The 24,490-nt window shown below is 43.8% G+C and overlaps 1 protein-coding gene across 2 annotated transcripts in view; it reads left to right on the forward strand.

Annotated features, from left to right (window-relative positions):
- Positions 1-24,490, forward strand: part of LOC311141018 (prostaglandin G/H synthase 1-like) — a 93,210-nt gene that overhangs the window by 19,470 nt on the left and 49,250 nt on the right. The window contains exons 3-6 of one of the 2 annotated variants that reach the window (XM_084176296.1): positions 10,324-10,440; positions 18,772-18,912; positions 23,637-23,780; positions 23,904-24,085. In XM_084176296.1, the coding sequence (XP_084032422.1) occupies positions 10,324-10,440; positions 18,772-18,912; positions 23,637-23,780; positions 23,904-24,085 (584 nt within the window). The remainder of the gene's footprint in view (positions 1-10,323; positions 10,441-18,771; positions 18,913-23,636; positions 23,781-23,903; positions 24,086-24,490) is intronic. The other variant, XM_084176297.1, reaches the window with a different exon arrangement.

Genomic DNA, 24,490 nt, shown 5'->3' on the forward strand with positions numbered 1-24,490 from the left:
CATCTTTCTTTTGCTGCTATATCTATTGCTCGATTCTTGAAACTAAGCACATTTAATCTGCTTTACAACATACAGTATGTGGCGCGTGAGTTTCAAGTTTGGGGAAGTACATTTTCACCATAAAAATGTACCTCTATAATAAAGCATTCCATACATTATCACATTTGCAGACTTATGTAAGAGAGCCTACTATTTGTAATGTGATGAGTAGATTGGATAGTCATCATTTAGGCTAATAATATAACTCAATCACTGTTCGCAAAAAAAAGTTCAGTGCATGGCTGAGCGAGTAGGCTACAGGCTATATCAGATAGCCTACGTTTCTTCTTTCTTTGCATGGGAAAAATGTGGCCTTTTATAAACACATTTCATACAATTCTAGTACACTTTATATGACTGGAGACATTAGCAGAATCTTTTCTAATATGACACATTTCAGAGTAGCTGTCACGACTCCCTCCTTGTTCGGGCAGGCTTCGGCGTTCGTCGTCCCCGGCCTTCTAGCCTCCTGCAGCTGGACTTCTACTTCAACACCATCAGCCCTGCTCCATCGGATCGGGAGAAGGTGTCTGCCCTCGTCTCCTGCCTCTCGGGGAAAGCCCTGGAGTGGGCCAACACGGTCTGGAGTGAAGGAGGAGACGCGTTGGACAGTTCGCTCGCCTATTTCTTTGCAGTCTTTGATCATCCCCTGAAGGAAAAGAGGCGGGCGAGCGTCTGTTCCATCTGAGGCAGGGGACGAGGACCGCGCAAGACTTTGCCCTGGAGTTTAGAACCCTAGCGGCTGGGTCGGGGTGGAACGAGCGGTCCCTCATCGACCATTTCCGATGCAGCCTGCGTGAGGACGTCCAAAGGGAGCTAGCCTGCCAGGATACCACTCTGACCTTCGACCAACTGGTGGACATGGCCATCCGGTTGGACAACCTGCTGGCTTCGAGAGTACGTCCTGGAAGGGGCCTGCTTGTTTCACCCCCCCCCCCCCCCCCCCTCAACCCGGCTCACATTCCGATGGAGCTGGGTGGTGCAGCATTCCGGGAGAACAGAGGATGACAGATCCAGTGTCACTCTTGTGGCAGAAGAGGACATTCTGCTGCACGGTGTCGTCAGAGTTCTTCTGGTTCTGGAGGCGGCAGGCAGGGCACTCTCGCGTCACCCCAGGTAGCACAAACCCACACTCGTTCAGAGCCCTCTGCTGCGCATTTAACCATCCACGTCAACTTCCCTGATTACATGGTAGTTCCCCAGTGTTAGGCGCTGGTAGATTCAGGCGCAGCTGGGAACTTTATGGACAGGTCTTTAGCTCTTAGTCTACTTATTACTTTGGTTCCCCTGTCTATTCCATTGCCCATCAAAGCACTTGACAATCGACCATTAGGGTCAGGTTTTGTTAGGGAGGTTACAGCACCAGTCACTACGTTTACGCAGGAGACCCATAATGAGCAAATCACGTTTCATATTATTGAGTCCCTTGATTTCCCTGTTGTGTTGGGCCTTCCCTGGCTAGCACTACACGACCCCAACTTTTCATGGCCGCAGAGGGCTCTCACGGGGTGGTCGCGAGAGTGTCAGGGTAGGTGTCTAGTTGTTTCCGTGTGCATTCCCCCCGAATACCTCGATTTGGCGCACGCCTTTTCCAAAATGCAGGCGACCAAATTACCACCCCATCGCTAAGGGGATTGCGCGATAAACCTCCGGTTAGACGCTGTGCCGCCCAGAAGTCATGTATATCCCCTGTCGCAGGCTGAAACGGAGGCTATGGAAACATACGTCTCCGAGTCCCTATGTCAGGGGTTCATACGTCCCTCCACTTCACCCGCCTCCTCAAGTTTATTTTTCGTGAAGAAGAAAGACAGGGGTCTGCGCCCTTGCATTGATTACCATGCACTTAATAAAATTACAATTCGCTATAGTTATTGAATCAATGCATGGGGCGTGCTTCTTCACGAAATTAGATCTCAGGAGTGCGTACAACCTGGTGCGTGTCTGGGAAGGGGACGAATGGAAGACAGCATTTAGCACCACCACGGGGCATAATGAATACCTGGTGATTCCGTACGGGTTGATGAATGCTCCATCAGTTTTCCAGTCCTTTGTGAATGAGGTGTTTCGAGACATTCTTGGTCGCGGTGTGGTGGTCTACATCGATGACATCCTGGTGTATTCTGCTACATGCGCTGAGCATGTGTCCCTGGTTCGCAGAGTGCTTGGGCGACTGTTGGAGCATGACCTGTATGCCAAGGCAGAAAAATGTCTGTTCTTCCAACAATCCGTCTCTTTCCTCGGATTCCACATCACCACCTCAGGTGTGGAGATGGAGGGAGACCGTATTTCAGCTGTGCGTAATTGGCCGACTCCAACCACGGTTAAGGAGGTGCAGCGCTTCATTGGCTTTGCCAATTACTATTTGAGTTTTATCCGGAGCTTTGGCAAGGTCGCAGCCCCCATCACCTCTCTGTTGAATGGTGGGTCATCCCGGCTCCGCTGGTCTGCTTAGGATGACGGCTTTCAGCACCCTTAGGGCTCTGTTCACCTCAGCCCCGGTACTGGTCCATCCCGATCCCTCATTGCCGTTCGTAGTGGAGGTGGACGCGTCCTAGGTAGGGGTAGGCACTGTCCTATCCCAATGCTCGGGCACGCCACCCAAGTGCCTTCTTCTCTAAGAAGCTCAGCCCGGCGGAGAAGAACTATGACGTTGTTGATCGGGAGCTGTTGGCTGTTGTCAGAGCCCAGACAGCGTGGAGGTACTGGCTCGAGGGGGCTAAACACCTTTTCCTTGTCTGGAATGGCGACTGTAACCTGGAGTACATCCGGGCAGCGAGGAGGCTGAACCCTCGCCAGGCCAGGTGGGCCTCGTTCTTCTCCCGGTTTGATTTCACGCTCTCCTATATACCAGGCACTAAGAACGTGAAGGCAGACACACTTTCACGGCTGTACGACACAGAGGAGATGCCCATTGATAACACCCCCATACTCCTGGCCTCCTGCATTGTAGCGCCGGTGGTGTGGGCGGTGGATTCGGACATAGAGCGGGCGTTACGCACAGAACCATCTCCACCTCAGTGCCCAGCTGGGCTTTGGTACATGCCATCTAGTGTCCGTGATCGTCTTATCTATTGGGCACACACGTCCCCCTCCTCTGGTCACCCAGGCATCGGCCGTACAGTGCGCTGCCTTACTGGGAAGTACTTGGCTAAGGACGTGAGGGTGTATGTCTCCTCCTGCTCGGTGTGCACCCAGAGTAAGGCACCTAGGCACCTTCCAGCGGCTAAGTTACATCCCTTACCAGTTCCACAACGACCATGGTCCCACTGATCAATTGATTTTCTAAATGATCTTCCCCTCTCTCAGGGTAACAACACCATCCTGGTCGTTGTGGACCGCTTTTTACTCACCTCTTCCGGCACTACGGGGTGCCAGAGGACATAGTGTCTGACCGGGGTCCCCAGTTTACATCTAGGGTCTGGAAGGCATTCATGGAACGTCTGGGGGTCTCAGTCAGCCTGACCTCTGGGTTTCACCAAAAACCTAATGGGCAGGTGGAATGGGTGAATCAGGATGTGGGTAGGTTTCTGCAGTCCTACTGCCAGGACAGGCCGGGGGGAGTGGTCAGTGTTCTTGCCATGGGCCGAATATGCCCAGAACTCTCTCTCTCTGCCACTCCTCGACTAACATGTCACCATTTCAATGTGTTTTAGGGTATCAGCCGGTCCTGGCACCGTTGCATCAGAGCCAGACCGAAGCTCCTGCGGTGGACAACTGGTTTCGGCGCGCGGCGGAGACGTGGAACTCTGTCCACGTCCACCTCCAGCGCCCCGTGTGTCGCCAGAAGTCCAACGCTGACCACCACCGCAGTGAGGCCCCGGTCTTTGTACCGGGTAATTGGGTCTGGCTCTCGACCCGGAACCTGCCCCTCCGCCTGCCCTGCCAGAAGCTGGGCCCGCGATTTGTGGGGCCGTTCAAAGTCCTGAGGAGTGTGAACGAGGTTACGTATAGGTTGCTGCTACCTTCTGATTACCGTATTAACCCCTCGCTCCAAGAGTCTGAGGTGCGGGAGGTCCTACCCCCCCCCCTGGACATCAAGGGGGCCCCGGCGTACTCCATCCGTTCTATCCTGGATTCAAGGCGTCGGGCGGGGGGCCTTCAGTACCTCGTGGAGTGGGAGGGGTACGGTCCGGAGGAGCGGGGCTGGGTCCCTGTGAAGGATGTCCTCGATCCCTCCCTGTTGCGGGATTTCCACCGTCGCCATCCGGATCGCCCTGCTCCGAGTCCTCCTGGCCATCCCCAGGGCCGGTCTCGGTGCGCTGCTAGAGCTGCGCGTCAAGGGTGGGTGGGTGGGTACTGTCACGACTTCCTTCCGAAGCTGCCTCATCTCCTAGTTCAGGCAGGCTTTGGCATTCATCGTCACCAGCCTTCTAGCCAATGCCGCTCCTCTTTTCATCATTCCATTTGTTTTGCCTTGTTTTTCACACACACCTGGTACATATCCCCTCATCAGTCTCTGTATAATTATTCCCTCTGCTCCCCAATGTCTTTGTGTGTTATTGTTCCATTTGGAGGTGTCGCTAGCTCGTGTTGAGCATTATGTTACTTTTATCGCCGGGATATTCACCTGTGTGTTTTGTTTTCCCAGTACGCATTTAAGTCACACTGTATTTGGTTTACGCATTGCTGCGGACTGCTGTATTGGCCAAATACACCATAATCTTTGATTCACACCTCCTGCGCCTGGCTCCGTCCTACTCACCTTGTTACAGTAGCCTACTCTGCTGACACTGACAAACAGATCAATAAAAATGACGTTGTCCATATAATAAGCCTAAGAGAAGGGGAGGCACACACAGAATAAACTGGAGGAGGAAATAATTTTCCAAAAACTAACTTTTAAGTAGCACTGACCCAACATTGATAAATAGTGAATATGCTCTCCACTTGTGCCAATAAGATACGCTATACGGTTGTTCGCTCAATAGAGTTGAGAATTTTGATAACAAAAAAACACAATAGTCCTTTTAATTGTCTTCTCTTTAAAGCAATAACCATTTGCTTTCCATCTACGTTTTCCCGCAATTTTATTTTGAAATATTGCAATATCCCTGGCTTGGCCTCTCTACCTTTCACAGACAGTCGCAACTCAACAATAATGTGCCCAAATTGCGCGCGCTGCCTTTCCTTCCGATTTTAAAACAATCCACAACATATATATTTTTTTTAAGCGAATGATCCTCTGTGGACAAACCATTGTTTAGTAGCCTATTTTGAATGATTTTATTTATTTCTGTATAGACAGGAGTAGGCTAACTAGGCTATATAATTTTGGCAATTTAATTAAATTTACTTTAGGGAAAGCTTCCCTTAGCCTTATGGAAGAGTGGCCTATGCTTACACATTAAAAACCTTGAAAATGTAACCTCAATTCACTATTTGACTGCAGGCTAGGGATTACATGTTTTTTTTGTTTTTTTGTGGGGCATTCTAAATCCAAAATAATTCCACACATATATTAGTAGGCTATATGTAAAGATTAAATTAAGAATAGTCTGATGGGTGAGAATATTATCAAGTGCTTGTCAAATTGTGAATGAGAGACTGATGAAGTGTGTGCAGCCTGCACAAGAAACAGAGCAGAGCTCATGCCTTTCCATGCAACTTTTTTCAAATCATCATTAGTGGCATCATGCAGCCTTAGAATCTATTAAAAAATCAAAACATATAGCCTAACGTTTTTCACAACTGAAGTATCATAAATAACTATAAATTAAGCATATACAGTGCATTCGGAAAGTATTCAGACCCCTTCCCTTTTTCCACATTTTGTTACTTAACAGCCTTATTCTAAAATGGATTAAATTAATGTTTTCCTCATCGATCTACACATAATACCCCATAATGACAAAGCAAAAAGAGGTTTTCAGAATTTTTTTCACATTTATTGAAAAACAGAAATACCTTATTTACGTAAGTATTCAGACCCTTTGCTATGAGACTCGAAATTAAGCTCAGGCGCATCCTGTTTCAATTGATCATCCTTGAGATGTTTCTACAACTTGATTAGAATCCACCTGTGGTAAATGCAATTGGAAGTTTCACCTTCCAACAGGACAACGACCCTAAGCACACAGCCAAGACAACGCAGGAGTGGCTTTGGGACAAACCTCTGAATGTCCTTGAGTGGCCCAGCCAGAACCCGGACTTAAACCTGATGTAACATCTCTGGAAAGACCTGAAAATAGCTGTGCAGCGATGCTCCCCATCCAACCTGACAGAGCTTGAGAGGATCTGCAGAGAAGAATGGGACAAACTCCCCAAATACAGGTGTGCCAAGCTTGTAGCGTCATACCTAAGAAGACTCGAGGCTGTAATCGCTGCCAAAGGTACTTCATCAAAGTACTGAGTAAAGGGTCTGAATACTTATGTAAATGTGATATTTCCGGGGGGGGGGGGGTTATTTATAAATTTGCAAACATTTCTAAAAACCTGTTTTTGCTTTGTCATTATGGGGTATTGTGTGTAGATTGCTGAGATTATTATTATTTTTTAATCCATTTTAGAATAAGGCTGTAACGTAAATTTTTTTGGAAAAAGTCAAGGGGTCTGAATACTTTCCGAATGCACTGTAGAAGGACCTGTTTCTTTGTTAACTGCTCAACACAGAATAGCCGCATGTGCCACTCCCTGTTTTCTTCATACTATAAAATAATATCAAATAACGCAACGGAATTATAAGCAAATCTTGCCTGCTAAATGTACTAGTGTAGCCCAAAGCCATATGGCATAGCCAGATGAGGGCCTAAAATAAGGACAACTCAGAATATGCTATTCTGTTCTTCTGAAATATGTTTCTTTTGACCTGTCTAAAATAAATAATGGATTTATTGTGATGGTGTAGGCTATATTAAATGGATTTATTATACTTTTTAAAATGTAGATGTTCCAAAGGTCCACATCAGTGGCTTGTAGCTTATGCGTGGAAGCCAGGAGATGCTAATAGTGTTTTTTAATTAACGGTTAATTACCGTGAGACCGGCAGTTATTTGCATGACAACCACCGGCTGACAAAATTTGATGACCGCCACAGCCCTATGCACAACCGAAGATTTTCTACACAAACTGTCTGAGACTGTCTCGGGGAAGATCATCTGCGTGCTCGTCGTCCTCACCAGGGTCTTGACCTGACTGCAGTTCGGCGCCATAACCGACTTCAGTGGGGAAATGCTCACCTTCGATGGCAACTGGCACGCTGGAGAAGTGTAATCTTCTCGGATGAATCCCGGTTTCAACTGTATCGGGCAGATAGCAGACAGCATGTATGGCATCGTGTGGGCAAGCGGTTTGCTGATGTCAACGTTGTGAACAGAGTGCCCCATGGTGGCGGTGGAGTTATGGTATGGACAGGCATAAGCTACAGACAACGAACACAGTTGCATTTTATCAATGGTAATTTGAATGCACAGAGATACCATGACGAGATCCTGAAGCCCATTGTCGTGCCATTCATCCACCGCCGTTACCTCATGTTTCAGCATGATAATGCACAGCCCCATGTCGCAAGGATCTGTACACAATTCATGGAAGCTGAAAATGTCCCAGTTCTTCCATGACTTGCATATTCACCAGACATGTCACCCATTGAGCATTTTTGGGATGCTCTGGATCGACATGTACGACAGCGTGTTCCAGTTCCCGCCAGTATCCAGCAACTTCGCACAGCCATTAAAAATAAGTGGTACAACATTCCACAGGCCACAATCAACAGCCTGATCAACTTTATGCGAAGGAGATATGTCGCGCTGCATGAGGCAAATGGTGGTCACACCAGATACTAACTGGTTTTCTGATCCACGCCCCTACTTTTTTTAAAGGTATTACATTTAGGTATCTGTGACCAACAGATGCATATCTGTATTCCCAGTCATGTGAAATCCATAGATTAGGTCCTAATGAATTTATTTCAATTGACTGATTTCCTTATATGTACTGTAACTCAGTAAAATCTTTGAAATTGTTGCATGTTGCATTTATATTTTTGTTCAGTGTGTATCATACTTTGACTAAAACGATTACTTATTGACTTGCATCGTTGTGCAACATCATGGGTAAGCTCTGGCCATCGTCTTTCAGCTCGAAAAAGTGGATTTCTACTGGTGTGGGTGTTGAAAACAGCAAAAATAATGTCCAAAACACATAAAGAGCACATTGTTTATGTAAATTTCCCAAAGTATACAAAACAAATATGAAGCTAATTAACAGGGGCCCAGATGGCAAAACATTTCTCCCGCTTGCTATTCTCCGCTTACTATTTAGGCTATAAATTCCCACCGCCAGCGGGCGAGTGTAGTTTGCCGTTCAAGACGTGATTTACATCCCTGACGGATAGCCCCCACTATAGGACTGCTATGAGCCCTAGGCAAGCCATCTAGCCATGAGTTAATTTGAAAGACAATAGCAAGGAATTTCTCTAATCTCAAATTTGGCCTGCCACCTTCCAGCTAACCACAGCCAGTTAGAGGCTGCAAGCTGTTTTTGTTGTTTCTATAAAAAGCTTACATTGTGATTTTAATTTGATTTATTTGCTCGTTTTAAAAACACAATACAACCATACGTGGACATAGTGTATTTAGAATAATTGAGGATGACTCAACAGTAATAAGGCTAATAATTTACAGTTTAAGTAGATCAATTATATATTGATTATGCCCAAAAATAGCCTACATTTTGCTATTGATTGAATATACTATATATTTGAGGCAATACAAACGGTTCCTTTCGGCCACTCTGGAGGGACGCCGGCCTCCCAAGCGCTCATTGCGCCGACTCTTTTGCAAAATATTTAGTCTGTTGCAAAACGTTTTGCAACAAACCGTTTACTCCAAACTGAAAACATTTTACAATGAAAACAAGAGTTTCTATTGGACAAATTCAGGGGTGTATTCATCCCACCAATTCTGTTGTAAAACTATTCTTAAAAGGAAGCAAACAGAACAAAACAGGGAGGGACCTACCTGAATTTGTCCAATAGAAACTCTTGTTTTGCTCTGTTTGCTTCCATTCTTAAATGGTAAACATTTTCCGTAATGAATACACCCCAGGTGGGTCCCTCCCCATTTCATTCCGTTTGGTCCTGAAACGGTTTCTGGTGCAAGACTTAATGGATACACCCCAGTTCAGTATGGACATTTGAAAGGGTTAGGAACACTATGGCTTTAATACATATTTGGTACTAGAAATATTCACCCCAATATCTGTCCAGATGGTTGAATGAGTTGACTACTAGCACGGTATAGGGCATTGTCTCCTATCAAGAAGCAACCGTTTCCTCTTAGCAGAAAGAGACTGAAAGACTCCAGTTATCTAAATGACTGAAGAATCCTGCTTAATGAGGAAGGATCTGCTGAACTACTGCCACTCATACATACTCTTCATTGTGAAAATGCTAAATGCTATTTATGAAAATCTCAATGGATGCGTGTCTGTGAGGGAAGGACAGGAAGCCATAACAGGATAGTGACTGCATGGCCAAGGATGTGAGAGTTGGCATCTTGCTTGTCTCACGGCAGCAGACATTTCTGTTAGCACAGCTCTACGTCCCCAGTCTGACTCCTAGTAGTCCCAACATTCTTCTTTCCTGGCTTGTAAATTAATTATAGGCTGAATCTCAACTGGAGATCATTCAACTTACTATTAATGCACTTCTGCATCGCTGCTAATGGAAGATTTGTGTGAAAATAGCAGGTTAGGTTGTGCACACATCTCGAGTTAGGATTTGGCCCTGACTAAGATGACATGCTCAGAGCTCATTTAGCTGTGGTTCTGGTGAGTATGCTCGCCAGATGACATCATGAAAAATGTGCTTCTAGCATGAGCAAAACAATGAACTCAGGCTGGAACTTGATGTTGCCCTCCTCCATTATAATAATAATAATAATATGCCATTTAGCAGACGCTTTTATCCAAAGCGACTTACAGTCATGCGTGCATACATTTTTTTTTTTTTGTGTATGGGTGGTCCCAGGGATCAAACCCACTACCTTGGCATTACAAGCGCCGTGCTCTACCAGCTGAGCTACAGAGGACCAGAGGATGTTCTGCTCATGTTATAAGCACATTTTTCAGTCTGGCATCCTAGCTAGAGAAATATTGGACACCATCTGGATATTGTGTCTTGCCCGGCAACATGGATGCGCGTCGTTATGACAATGATGCACTATGCTGATCAGGAAAACATATGCGTCCTACTAGGAAAAACTCTGGCATTCTTGCTAAGTTCAAATTGTCAGGAACAGCTCAGTACGATACTTTCATTGACTGTGTATGTTTTCTCATTTGCAGTGAATCCCTGCTGCTATTACCCCTGTCAAAACTGGGGTGTGTGTTTAAGGTTTGGCACTGACCGCTATGAATGTGACTGCACTCGCACCGGCTTCTATGGACAGAATTGCACTATCCGTAAGTGAAATGTTTTGCTTATACATTCTTTGGATGAAAGTTACATTTTCCATTTTCCTCCCTGGCTTATCAAAACATTGCTATCATTTCCTGATGTGCAGAAGGACTTGTAATGAGTAAAATGAAAAGAAAAGAAAAGAAAAGAAAAGACGAAAGCATTACATAACCAGGGAATAACATTTCCAGGCCATAAAAGTTAATATTTTGGTAGTTGGGTTCTGCACAGCTGGGGTATAGCTTTACGAAGCCAGGGAGATGGATATATTTTTGTGTCCTAACTCTGTTATAGTTTAGTTGAGAAATGTCTACGTCTTTTAGAGTTCCACCGGTCCCTCATCCATCCAGTAGCTTGCAAACTCTTTATTTTTCTCATTCCCCCTCTTCCATCCTAACGGGACCTGACATGATCCTCATGATGAGTAATAGTGAATAGTGTTTCAAATTCAGTCATGTTTTGTGGTGTACCATTGACACTTGTAGGATAGGTTTCTGGGAATCATAGTGCATCACTTTATTGAACCAGCATTTAATAATGAATAATACCAAGACGAAATGAAATGAGTTTCAATGTCTCTTAATACTGCTAGTTGTGAAATAAGGTAACGGATATCAGGTGAAAAGTTAATGCCATGTTCAAACTGGCATACCAGTGCAAAACCTTGCTTATCAAAAAATGTAACATTTACAGTGCCTTCAGAAAGTAGTCATACCCCTTGACTTATTCCACATTTTGTTGTGTTACAGCCTGAATTTTAAATGGATTAAATATATTTTATTCCTCACCCATCTACACACAATACCCCATAATGACAAGTGAAAACATGTTTTTAGACATTTTTGCAAATGTATTGAAAATGAAATACAGAAATATCTCATTTACATAAGTATTCACATCCCTGAGTCAATACGTTAGACACCTTTGGCAGAGATTACAGCTGTGAGTCTTTCTTGGTAAGTCTCTAAGAGCTTTGCACACCTGGATTGTACAATATTTGCCCATTATTCTTTTCAAAATTCTTCAAGCTCTGTCAAATTGGTTGTTGATCATTGCTAGACAAACATTTTCAAGTCTTGCCATAGATTTTCAAGCAGATTTAAGTCAAAACTGTAACTCGGCCACTCAGAAAAATGTACTTTGTTCTTGACAAGCAACTCCAGTGTATATCTGGCCTTATGTTTTAGGTTATTGTCCTGCTGAAAGGTAAATTCATCTCCCAGTGTCTGGTGGAAAGTAGACTGAACCAGATTTTCCTCTAGGATTTTGCCTGTGCTTAGCTCCATTCCATTTCTTTTTTTTATCCTGAAAAACTCCCCAGTCCTTAACAATTACAAGCATAACCTTTACAGTGAGGGAAAAAAGTATTTGATCCCCTGCTGATTTTGTAAGTTTGCCCACTGACAAAGAAATTATCAGTCTATAATTTTAATGGTAGGTTTATTTGAACAGTGAGAGACAGAATAACAACAAAAAAATCCAGAAAAACGCATGTCAAAAATGTTATAAATTGATTTGCATTTTAATGAGGGAAATAAGTATTTGACCCCCTCTCAATCAGAAAGATTTCTGGCTCCCAGTTGCCTTTTATACAGGTAACGAGCTGAGATTAGGAGCACACTCTTAAAGGGAGTGCTCCTAATCTCATCTTGTTACCTGTATAAAAGACACCTGTCCACAGAAGCAATCAATCAATCAGATTCCAAACTCTCCACCATGGCCAAGACCAAAGAGCTCTCCAAGGATGTCAGGGACAAGATTGTAGACCTACACAAGTCTGGAATGGGCTACAAGACCATCGCCAAGCAGCTTGGTGAGAAGGTGACAACAGTTGGTGCGATTATTCGCAAATGGAAGAAACACAAAATAACTGTCAATCTCCCTCGGCCTGGGGCTCCATGCAAGATCTCACCTCGTGGAGTTGCAATGATCATGAGAACAGTGAGGAATCAGCCCAGAACTACATGGGAGGATCTTGTCAATGATCTCAAGGCAGCTGGGATCAGAGTCACCAAGAAAACAATTGGTAACACACTACGCCGTGAAGGACTGAAATCCTGCAGCGCCTGCAAGGTCCCCCTGCTCAAGAAAGCACATATACAGGGCCGTCTGAAGTTTGCCCATGAACATCTGAATGATTCAGAGGTGAACTGGGTGAAGTGTTGTGGTCAGATGAGACCAAAATGGAGCTCTTTGGCATCAACTCAACTCGCCGTGTTTGGAGGAGGAGGAATGCTGCCTATGACCGCAAGAACACCATCCCCACCGTCAAACATGGAGGTGGAAACATTATGCTTTGGGGGTGTTTTTCTGCTAAGGGGACAGGACAACTTCACCGCATCAAAGGGACGATGGACGGGGCCATGTACCGTCAAATCTTGGGTGAGAACCTCCTTCCCTCAGCCAGGGCATTGAAAATGGGCCGTGGATGGGTATTCCAGCATGACAATGACCCAAAACACATGGCCAAGGCAACAAAGGAGTGGCTCAAGAAGAAGCACATTAAGGTCCTGGAGTGGCCTAGCCAGTCTCCAGACCTTAATCCCATAGAAAATCTGTGGAGGGAGCTGAAGGTTCGAGTTGCCAAACGTCAGCTTTGAAACCTTAATGACTTGGAGAAGATCTGCAAAGAGGAGTGGGACAAAATCCCTCCTGAGATGTGTGCAAACCTGGTGGCCAACTACAAGAAACGTCTGACCTCTGTGATTGCCAACAAGGGTTTTGCCACCAAGTACTAAGTCATGTTTTGCAGAGGGGTCAAATACTTATTTCACTCATTAAAATTGAAAAATCAATTTATAACATTTTTGACATCTATCTTTCTGGATTTTTTTGTTGTTATTCTGTCTCTCATTGTTCAAATAAACCTACCATTAAAATTGTAGACTGATCATGTCTTTGTCAGTGGGCAAACGTACAAAATCAGCAGGGGATCAAATACTTTTTTCCCTCACTGTACATGATGCAGCCACCACTATGCTTGAAAATATGGAGAGTGGTACTCAGTAATGTGCTGTATTGGATTTGCCCAAAACATAACACTTTATTTTCAGGACATAAAATTAATTTCTTTGTCACATTTTTTTTTGCAGTATTACTTTAGTGCCTTGTTGCAAACAGGATGCATGTTTTGGAATATTTGTATTCTCTACAGGCTTCCTTTTCACTCAATTAGGTTAGTATTGTGGAGTAACTACAATGTTGTTGATCCATCCTCAGTTTTCTCCTATCATAGCCATTACATTCTGTAACTGTTTTAAAGTCACCATTGGCCTCATGGTGAAATCCCTGAGTGGTTTCCTTCCTCTCTGGCAACTGAGTTAGGAAGGACGCCTGTATCTTTGTAGTGACTGGATGTATTGATACACCATCCAAAGAGCAATTAAAACTTCACCATGCTCAAAGGATTATTCAATGTCTGCTTTTTTTTTTTACCCATCTACCAATAGGTGCCCTTCTTTGCGAGCCATTGAAAAACGTCCCTGGTCTTTGTGGTTGAATCTGTGTTTGAAATTCACTGCTCGACTGAGGGACCTTACAGATAATTGTATGTGTGGGGTACAAAGATGAGGTAGTCATTCAAAAATCATGTTTAACACTATTATTGCACACAGAGTGAATCCATGCAACTTATTATGTGACTTGTTAAGAACATCTTTTACTCCTGAGCTTATTTAGGCTTGTCATAACAAAGGGGTTAAATACTTATTGACTCGAGACATTTCAGCTTTTCATTTGTAATTAATTTGTAAACATTTTGAAAAACATATTTCCACTTTGACATTATGGGTAGTTGTGTGTAGGTCAGTGACAAAAAAACTCAATGTAATCTATTTTAAATTCAGGCTGTAATGCAACAAAAAGTCAAGAGGTGTGAATACTTTCTGAAGGCATTTCGAACTCCAGACGTATGTAAATATTTTCATACCAGAGGAGCCAGGGATCAGTAATGATTGATGCAGATAGCACTAGATGGTTGCATTTCTCACCTCCTCTCTAACCTCCACTACTAGGACACTCTGTCCTGGGCTGCCCCAGCATATCTAACAGGCATGTTTGTTTTGGGAACTATACAATTCTACTTTCAGGACATTTAAGCTGTGGAAGTTTTTGCATAGTCCATCTATAGATGCTCAATAAAGGACAGACTTTCAGTAACATGTCAACTGCATGTCTGTGAAGTGTGGACTATCAAAATGAGGTGAAATGAACAAAGATCCCCTTATCACAGCTCAAAGTCAAAAGAAACAGGTCAGGTTTGAGTTGAACACCAAGCAATATATATATATATATATATATATATTCGCGAGAAAAAAACCATATGGGGGATTGGAAGTGATGCAGACAATTACAGTGAGGGGAAAAAAGTATTTGATCCCCTGCTGATTTTGTACGTTTGCCCACTGACAAAGAAATGATCAGTCTATAATTTTAATGGTAGGTTTATTTGAACAGTGAGAGACAGAATAACAACAAAAAAATCCAGAAAAACGCATGTCAAAAATGTTATAAATTGATTTGCATTTTAATGAGGGAAATAAGTATTTGACCCCCTCTCAATCAGAAAGATTTCGGCCTCCCAGGTGTCTTTTATACAGGTAACGAGCTGAGATTAGGAGCACACTCTTAAAGGGAGTGCTCCTAATCTCAGTTTGTTACCTGTATAAAATATACCTGTCCACAGAAGCAATCAATCAATCAGATTCCAAACTCTTCACCATTGCCAAGACCAAAGAGCTCTCCAAGGATGTCAGGGACAAGATTGTAGACCTACACAAGGCTGGAATGGGCTACAAGACCATCGCCAAGCAGTTTGGTGAGATGGTGACAACAGTTGGTGCGATTATTCACAAATGGATGAAACACAAAATAACTGTCAATCTCCCTCGGCCTGGGGCTCCATGCAAGATCTCACCTCGTGGAGTTGCAATGATCATGAGAACGGTGAGGAATCAGCCCAGAACTACACGGGAGGATCTTGTCAATGATCTCAAGGCAGCTGGGACCATAGTCACCAAGAAAACAATAGGTAACACACTACGCCGTGAAGGACTGAAATCCTGCAGCGCCCGCAAGGTCCCCCTGCTCAAGAAAGCACATATACAGGGCCGTCTGAAGTTTGCCAATGAACATCTGAATGATTCAGAGGAGAACTGGGTAAAAGTGTTGTGGTCAGATGAGACCAGAATCGAGCTCTTTGGCATCAACTCAACTCACCGTGTTTGGAGGAGGAGGAATGCTGCCTATGACCCCAAGAACACCATCCCCACCGTCAAACATGGAGGTGGAAACATTATGCTTTGGGGGTGTTTTTCTGCTAAGGGGACGGGACAACTTCACCGCATCAAAGGGACGATGGACGGGGCCATGCACTGTCAAATCTTGGGTGAGAACCTCCTTCCCTCAGCCAGGGCATTGAAAATGGGTTGTGGATGGGTATTCCAGCATGACAATGAGTGGCTCAAGAAGAAGCACATTAAGGTCCTGGAGTGGCCTAGCCAGTCTCCAGACCTTAATCCCATAGAAAATCTTTGGAGGGAGCTGAAGGTTTGAGTTGCCAAACGTCAACCTCGAAACCTTAATGACTTGGAGAAGATCTGTAAAGAGGAGTGGGACAAAATCCCTCCTGAGATGTGTGCAAACCTGGTGGCCAACTACAAGAAACGTCTGACCTCTGTGATTGCCAACAAGGGTTTTGCCACCAAGTACTAAGTGGGGTCAAATACTTATTTCCCTCATTAAAATGCAAATCAATTTATAACATTTTTGACCTGCGTTTTTCTGGATTTTCTTGTTGTTATTCTGTCTCTCACTGTTCAAATAAACCTACCATTAAAATTATAGACTGATCATGTCTTTGTCAGTGGGCAAACGTTTTCCGAGCTGGTCATGGGTGCACTTCAGCCACGCTCAAGGTCCTAAACGATAATATAACCGCGATCGATAATAGACAGTACTGTGCAGCCGTCTTCATCGACCTGGCCAAGGCTTTCGACTCTGTCAACCACCACATTCTTATTGGCAGACTAAATAGCCTTGGTTTCTCAAATGACTGCCTCGCCTGGTTCACCAACTACTTCTCAGATAGAGTTCAATGTGTCAAATCGGAGGGCCTGTTGTCTGGACTTATGGCAGTCTCTATGGGGGTGCCACAGGGTTAAATTTTTGGGCCGACTCTTTTCTCCGTGTATATCAATGATGTCGCTCTTGCTGCTGGTGACTCTCAGATCCACCTCTACGCAGACGACACCATTTTGTATTAATCTGTCCCTTCATTGGACACTGTGTTAACAAACCTCCAAACGAGCTTCAATGCCATACAACACTCCTTCAGTAGCCTCCAACTGCTCTTAAACACTAGTAAAACTAAATGCATGCTCTTCAATCGAACGCTGCTGGCACCCGCCCACCCGACAAGAATCACTACTCTCGACGGGTCTGACCTAGGGTATGTGGACAACTACAAATACCTAGGTGTCTGGTTAGACTGTAAACTCTCCTTCCAGACTCACATTAAGAATCTCCAATCCAAAGTTAAATCTAGAATCGGCTTCCTATTTCGCAACAAAGCCTCCTTCACTCATGCTGCCAAACATGCCCTCGTAAAACTGACTATCCTACCGATCCTTGACTTCGGCGATGTCATTTACAAAATAGCCTCCAACACTCTACTCAGCAAATTGGATGTAGTCTATCACAGTGCCATCCGTTTTGTCTCCAAAGCCCCATACACTACCCACCACTGTGACCTGTACGCTCTTGTTGGCTGGTCCTCACTACATGTTCGTTGTCAAACCCACTGGCTCCAGGCCATCTATAAATCACTGCTAGGCAAATCCCCGCCTTATCTTAGCTCATTGGTCACCATAGCAGCACCCACCCGTAGTCTGCGCTCCAGCAAGGTATATCTCACTGGTCATCCCCAAAGCCAACACCTCCTTTGGCCGCCATTCCTTCCAGTTCTCTGCTGCCAATGACTGGAACGAATTGCAAAAATCTCTGAAGCTGGAGACTCTTATCTCCCTCACTAACTTTAAGCATCAGTTGTCAGAGCACCTTACCGATCACTGCACCTGTACACAGCCCATCTGAAAGTAGCCCTACCCAACTACCTCATCCCTATATTGTTATTTATTTTGCTCTTTTGCACCCCAGTATCTCTATTTGCACATAATCTCTTGCACATCTAGCATTCCAGTGTTAATACTAATTGTAATTATTTTGCACTATAGCCTATTTATTGCCTTACCTCCATAACTTGCTACATTTGCACACACTGTATATATATTTTCTGTTGTATTTTTTTACTTTATGTTTTTTTACCCCATATGTAACTCTGTGTTGTTGTTTTTATCGCACTGCTTTGCTTTATCTTGGCCAGGTCGCAGTTGTAAATGAGAACTTGTTCTCAACTGGCTTACCTGGTTAAATAAAGGTGAGAAAAAAAAAAAACGTACAAAATCAGCAGGGGATCAAATACTTTTTTCCCTCACTGTACATTGATGGAAGTTACAATCTATGTGCAATATTAAACCTGATCTACCCCTAAAAAAAGAAAAAAAGGAAAAAGGAAAGCAAGCAATTTCCAGTGTGGAAATTTTTCTGATAATATAGCTTTACAATGTCAAATATACAGTGGAGTTTAAATTGGATAAACTCAGAACTGAGTCTCCTCTATCCCATCAACGGTCTGTATATCCTCTTCCTTGTCATCATTCTGTCTCTGCTAAATGTCTCCTTATGTGGAGTCCTCATCATCAGTAGTCTAGAATGCTACCATGGTTGATTGCCTCTCAACCTGCTGCTATTATGGTTGGCAGCAGCAGTGTTTCCCCTTACTATTATTCAGGCAGGGTGGGCCATCTGCCTTGCTCTGTTTCCTCCACCTTTAGTTTGGCCTGAATTAATCTCAGTTGAAAATATTGTCTTTGGAAGCCCTGGATGATTATTTAGGGACCCTGCACCCTGCCTGTGAAGTAATCTGAGGGAAACATTGACTGGCAGTCTAGGAGGGCCCCAGAGTGATACTGTACTGCAGGGATCATCAACTATTAATTTTTTTCTTGAGCGGATGATCGGGGGGCCGAAACATAATAACAAATAAATTGTAGACTGCAAATTGACCACAAGAAGCCCATATATAATAGTTGACTAAAACATCATCATTTCAAATCTTGCTTTCATCTGTATGCGATCACATGTCTCTCTATTATGTGTGGGAATACTTGGGAACAGATTGGGGAACCCTGCTGTACTGTATGTAACGTCTGTTATATCAAAGCTTTTTGCATAATCTTGTTTTACCCCTACTGTGTGCCTTCTCTCTCTGTGTGTAGCTGAGTTCTGGACAAGGGTCTACCAGAAGCTGAAGCCAAGCCCTGATGTGGTCCACTACATCCTCACACACTTCCACTGGCTGTGGAGCCTCATCAACAGGACCTTCCTACGGGACTGGCTCATGAGGATGGTCCTCACAGGTTAGTCGCCTGGCATTCAGTGCAGCCGTGGTGAGCATTCTGGCACAAAAGGGTTGCCGTGCATCAGCCTGGTGGGTGCTGTGTATAAGGGGTGGAAGGGCTAACTTAATCCCATACAATGTACAGTGCTTTGCAACCAGGGGGAACATATTATTATTATGGAAATGCATGCATGCATGGATCCATTATGGTGTTGCAACAGTTGAAAATGCATTAACGCTCTCCAGAGTTCTTCAAGTACTGCATCCTTGTGGTCCTCTGTAGCTCAATTGGTAGAGCATGGCGCTTGTAATGCCAGGGTAGTGGGTTCGATTCCCGGGACCACCCATATGTAAAAATGTATGCACGCATGACTGTAAGTCACTTTGGATAAAAGCGTCTGCTAAATGGCATATTATATTATATTATATTATTATCCTTATCTCATTTTAACTACCCAGAGCCATATATATTCATATACAGTGCATTCGCAAAGTATTCAGACCCCTTTACTTTTTCCACATTTTGTTACGTTACAGCTTTATTCTAAAATTGATTAAATTAGGTTTTTCACCATCAATCTACAAACAGTACCCCATAATGACAAAGAAAAAACAGGTTTGTAGAAATATCACATTTACGTAAGTATTCAGACCCTTTACTCAGTACTTTGTTGAAGCACATTTTGCAGCGATTACAGCATCGAGTCTTCTTGGGTATGACGCTACAAGCTTGGCACACCTGTATTTGGGATGTTTGTCCCATTCTTCTCTGCAGATCCTCTCAAGCTCTGTCAGGTTGGAAGGAGAGCGTCGCTGCACAGCTATTTTCAGGTCTCTCCAGAGATGTTTAATCGGGTTCAAGTCCGGGCTCTGGCTGGACCACTCAAGGACATTCAGAGACTTGTCCCAAAGCCACTCCTGCGTTGTCTTGGATGTGTGCTTACGGTCGTTGTCCTGTTGGAAGGTGAACCTTCGCCCCAGTCTGAGGTCCTGAGCGCTCTGGAGCAGGTTTTCATCAAGTATCTCTCTGTACTTTGCTCTGTTCATCTTTCCCTTGATCCTGACTAGTCTCCCAGTCCCTGCTGCTGAAAAACATCCCCATAGCATGATGCTGCCACCAACATGCTTCACCGTAGGGATGGTGGCAGGTTTCCTCCAGACGTGACACTTGGCATTCAGGCCAAAGAGTTCAATCTTGGTTTAATCAGACCAGAGAATCTTGTTTCTCCTGGTCTGAGAGTCATTTAGGTGCCTTTTGGCAAACTCCAAGCAGGCTGTTATGTGCCTTTTACTGAGGAGTGGCTTCCGTCTGGCCACTACGATAAAGGCCTGATTGGTGGTGCTGCAGAGATGGTTGTCCTTCTGAAATGTTCTCCCATCTCCACAGAGGACCTTTGTCAGAATGACCATCGGGTTCTTGGTCACCTCCCTGACCAAGGCCCTTCTCCCCCGATTGTTCAGTTTGTCCGGGCGGCCAGCTCTAGGAAGAGTCTTGGTGGTTCAAAACTTCTTCCATTTAAGAATGATGGAGGCCACTTTGTTCTTGGGGACCTTCAATGCTACAGAAATGTTTTGGTTCCCTTCCCCAGATCTGTGCCTTGACACAATCCTGTCTCGGAGCTCTACAGACAATTCCTTCGACCTCATGGCCCTCATGGCCCTGACATGCACTGTCAACTGTGGGACCTTATATAGACAGGTGTGTGCCTTTCCAAATAATGTCCAATCAATTGAATTTACCACAGCTGGACTCCAATCAAGTTGTAGAAACATCTCAAAGATGATCAATGGAAACAGGATGCACATGAGCTCAATTTCGAGTCTCATAGCAAAGGGTCTGAATACTTATGTGAATAAGGTATTTCTGATCTTTATTTTATATAAATCTGCTAAATTTATAAAATCAGTTTTTTGCTTTGTCATTATGGGGTATTGTGTGTAGATTGATGAGGAAAAATACATACATTTATCAATTTTAGAATAAGGCTGTACCGTAACAAAATGTGGAAAAAGTAAAGGGGTCTGAATACTTTCCGAATGCACCGTATCTACTCTTATGTTACTGCACTAAGAGAAGAGTTTCTCTTCCCTACCAATGCACTCAGACTACGGCAGAATAATTGGACAGTTTGCTTACGACTTGTGTTCATTTGCCTCCTGGTTCCTTTGTTATGTTCCCAGCATGTAAATATTTGGATAACACATATTGGCCCATGGTTTCATCACCACACTCTGAGCTCTCCCTTCTAACTCTCTACAACTGCAGACAGTTTTAGGTGTATTTAAAAGGTTTAACATCTAAGAGAGGGGCATGGTGAGGTATTGTAAGTGATCTCAGAAGCCAGGGCTGTTGCCTTAAGAAAATAGGAAGGAAGGGGTCACTGAGGCCACTACTCATCACAAGATACACACTGCCTTAAAGTCTAAATAGCAGCAGCAGCTGTGATCATAGGGACTTTTTTATTTGAGTTGGTCAATATATTTGTTATTTATATTTGCATCCTACAACACTTTCTACTCACCATACTGTCATTCATTTGTATAGCTAGGCTGGTTTTATGCTGGCCCACACTCTCTCAACCTATTTCCTCCTGCCTGTGTTTGTGTGCGTGCTAACTGGTAGTTGGGTGGCGCTGCGTACCCTGGCCTGACATCCTGACCTTATTTATTCAGTCTCTTTCCCAGGCCTGTGCTCCATGGCCCTCTAGCTGATTTACCACCTCGCTCAAAATATCTCTTCCTTTCATGGAGAGTGGAATGAGACTTTCTCACCTCTGTCTCCCTTCTTTCTAACCCCATGACTGGGAAGAGGCACTACCTAGTGTGCTACCAATCTGAGGGGTGTGTTATGGTGGTAAAGTGAGGGAGGGTTGTGATTAGGCCCGGGACGATACCAGTATCGCAATATTTTTTCCATGCCAAAAATTAAAGCCTGAAGCGGACCAACGTTTTTGGTCCTTTAAAAATCAGCTGTATGTAAAATATTGTGTTCTTTAGCTTGGGAAATAAATGTGACTCTGGATGACAACATATTGATGTTTGTTTCCAACATTAGGGCTGTTTTCCTAAAGATGTTAAATCTGCTTCGTGTTTTGTTTCCTTGCCGCCATACAAACGAGTATTGCAATACTGGTATCGTCCCAGCCCTAGGTGTGATGTGGTTATTTTACCTACTTTAGTTGAAAGTACTGATTGATTGTAAGTCTCTCTGCAAAATGGTGTTTGCTAAATGACTGAAATGGATTGGAATGGAGGGAGAGAGCATGGGTCACTTCTGTACTTCCATTATACTAAAAAGCTACTGTGTTAATAAGCATTAACAATAAAACCGATGTTGTTCATCTCATCAGTATGTACTGTATCAACCTTGTGCCTCCACTAAACCCCAACACAGCTATGTCAACCCTGTTAACAACCATGTCATGTCATCATCATGTCATGTTCATCGTCCGCCATTGCAAGCCCCATGTAGCAAGCCCCATGTGTCTTACGAATTCCTAACATCTAATCTTCCATGGCATGGCGTCTGAGCTAAGTGTGTTTGTCAAAGTGGGCTTGTTTACTGGAGGTCCTGGCTTCCCATCATCCCCTCTCTCTGTCTGGCAGCTGCATTCCTCAAAGGATTATATTCCCTCCCTGGCTGGTAGCTGGATTTCCTCACGGTTTTTCAGTTTTATTACAGGATGTGATGCGTGTATTTTTCCACAGACTGCAGTGACTCTTTGAAGCAGTCAGCCATAGTTGTTTCAAGATAGATAGCCCATTGTAATGTGATATAAACAAAAGCAGAACCTGACTGACTTGTGTGTCAGAGTCAGATTGGTTTATTTTGCTTTGCAGATGAACAACAAAGTTAGTTTCTTGATATTATGTACTATAATGTTAGTTGTTTTCAGTTGCATCATATTGATACTTTCTTCCCTCAAATGTTTGCTTGTGGCTTTGCAAAGTCAAGCAACACTTCTGATAAAATAAATAATATTTTCCTGGCTGCTTGAGGCTGTTTCTCAACTTTAATTTGATTTGGGATTAAATCCAAGGCGTGTTATACTGCAGGGCACTACACAGCCAACAATGCCCCTTTTTAAAGGTAATTTACGCTTGAGCTGACCTCCTCAGTGTTTACCGTGAGTAGAATCTCTGCCAACGGCCTTGGATTGAGTCCCGGTTTTAAACTGAAAGTTGAGAATGTTTCTCAACTTCAATTGGAAGTTTCTTCAAAGTTGAGAATGTGTCTTAACTCCACTGAAAGTTGAGAATGTGCCTTGACTCAGCTGAAAGTTTAGAATGTGTCTTGACTCAGCTAAAAGTTGAGAATGTTTCTTGACTCAGCTAAAAGTTGAGAATGTGTCTTGACTCAGCTGAAAGTTGAGAATGTGTCTTGACTCAGCTAAAAGTTGAGAATGTGCCTTGACTCAGCTGAAAGTTTAGAATGTGTCTTGACTCAGCTGAAAGTTGATAATGTGTCTTAACTGAGCTGAAAGTTGCAGTTTTAAAATATGATTATCATCAGGGTTGTTTGGAGGTCAGTTCTTTTCTGACATTACAGAATGTTTCCTGTAACACATACTGGAGAATGAGAAGTGACATCTCTTCATCTAAAATGTGTGATGCACGGACATACGTATGCATGCTTTTCTATCCCATGGGTTGTATTTCCTCCAACCATTATTGCATTTTCTGTGAAACTTCAGGCCTTTAATGATCGATGTGTCAAACAATTCTGTGTTCTCCCTCCCAAAGTCAGAGCAAACCTTATTCCCAGTCCTCCTACCTTCAACTCAAAGTATGGATACCTCAGCTGGGAATCTTACTCCAATGTCTCCTATTACACCCGTATCCTACCCCCTGTGCCTGAAAACTGCCCCACCCCTATGGGTACCAAAGGTGAGAGGGCATCCAAAGTTCCTATCGGAAAATACAAAGACTACTGAAGATTACTTACAAAAATAAATCTTCCCAACGGTAACATGCATAGCTAACATACTTTCTTTCCTCTCTTTTCTCCAGGAAAGTCTGTCCTCCCAGACCCAAAGCTGGTGGTGGAGAAGTTTCTGCTGAGGAGGAAGTTCAGGCCGGATCCACAGGGAACCAACCTGATGTTTGCTTTCTTCGCTCAGCACTTCACCCATCAGTTCTTCAAGACCCAAAACAGCATGGGCCTGGGCTTCACCAGGGCTCTAGGGCATGGGGTGAGAGAGTTGGTACTCCCTGTACTGTACTGTATATTATATATTATTCAATTATGATAGAATTATCGCATTATATTCTATTATATTTAGGGGAGGAAGAGAGGTAGGTAATGTATTTAGGTGTTAGCAGGGGTGGACAACTCAAATCCTTGGAGCAAAACAAAAATCTATTCCAACTAGGGTTGGTTGATGTCAACCTTTGTCCTATCGTGATTATCAGTACCCATAAAACATTGTGATATATAAAAATAGCCACAAAAATTTAATTAAAATGTCAGCTAAAACGACAGTTGGGCTATAGTGCGAAATCGAATGCTACTGGATGAATCATGGCGAAACATAATGTTGTTGAAAGCCTGGCACGTGCAGGAAATGGCAAATCTTTTCTTATATTCCTTTCTGGTG

Source organism: Coregonus lavaretus (assembly GCF_964263955.1).
Source record: "Coregonus lavaretus genome assembly, chromosome: 14".
Classification (NCBI taxonomy): Eukaryota; Metazoa; Chordata; class Actinopteri; order Salmoniformes; family Salmonidae; genus Coregonus; species Coregonus lavaretus.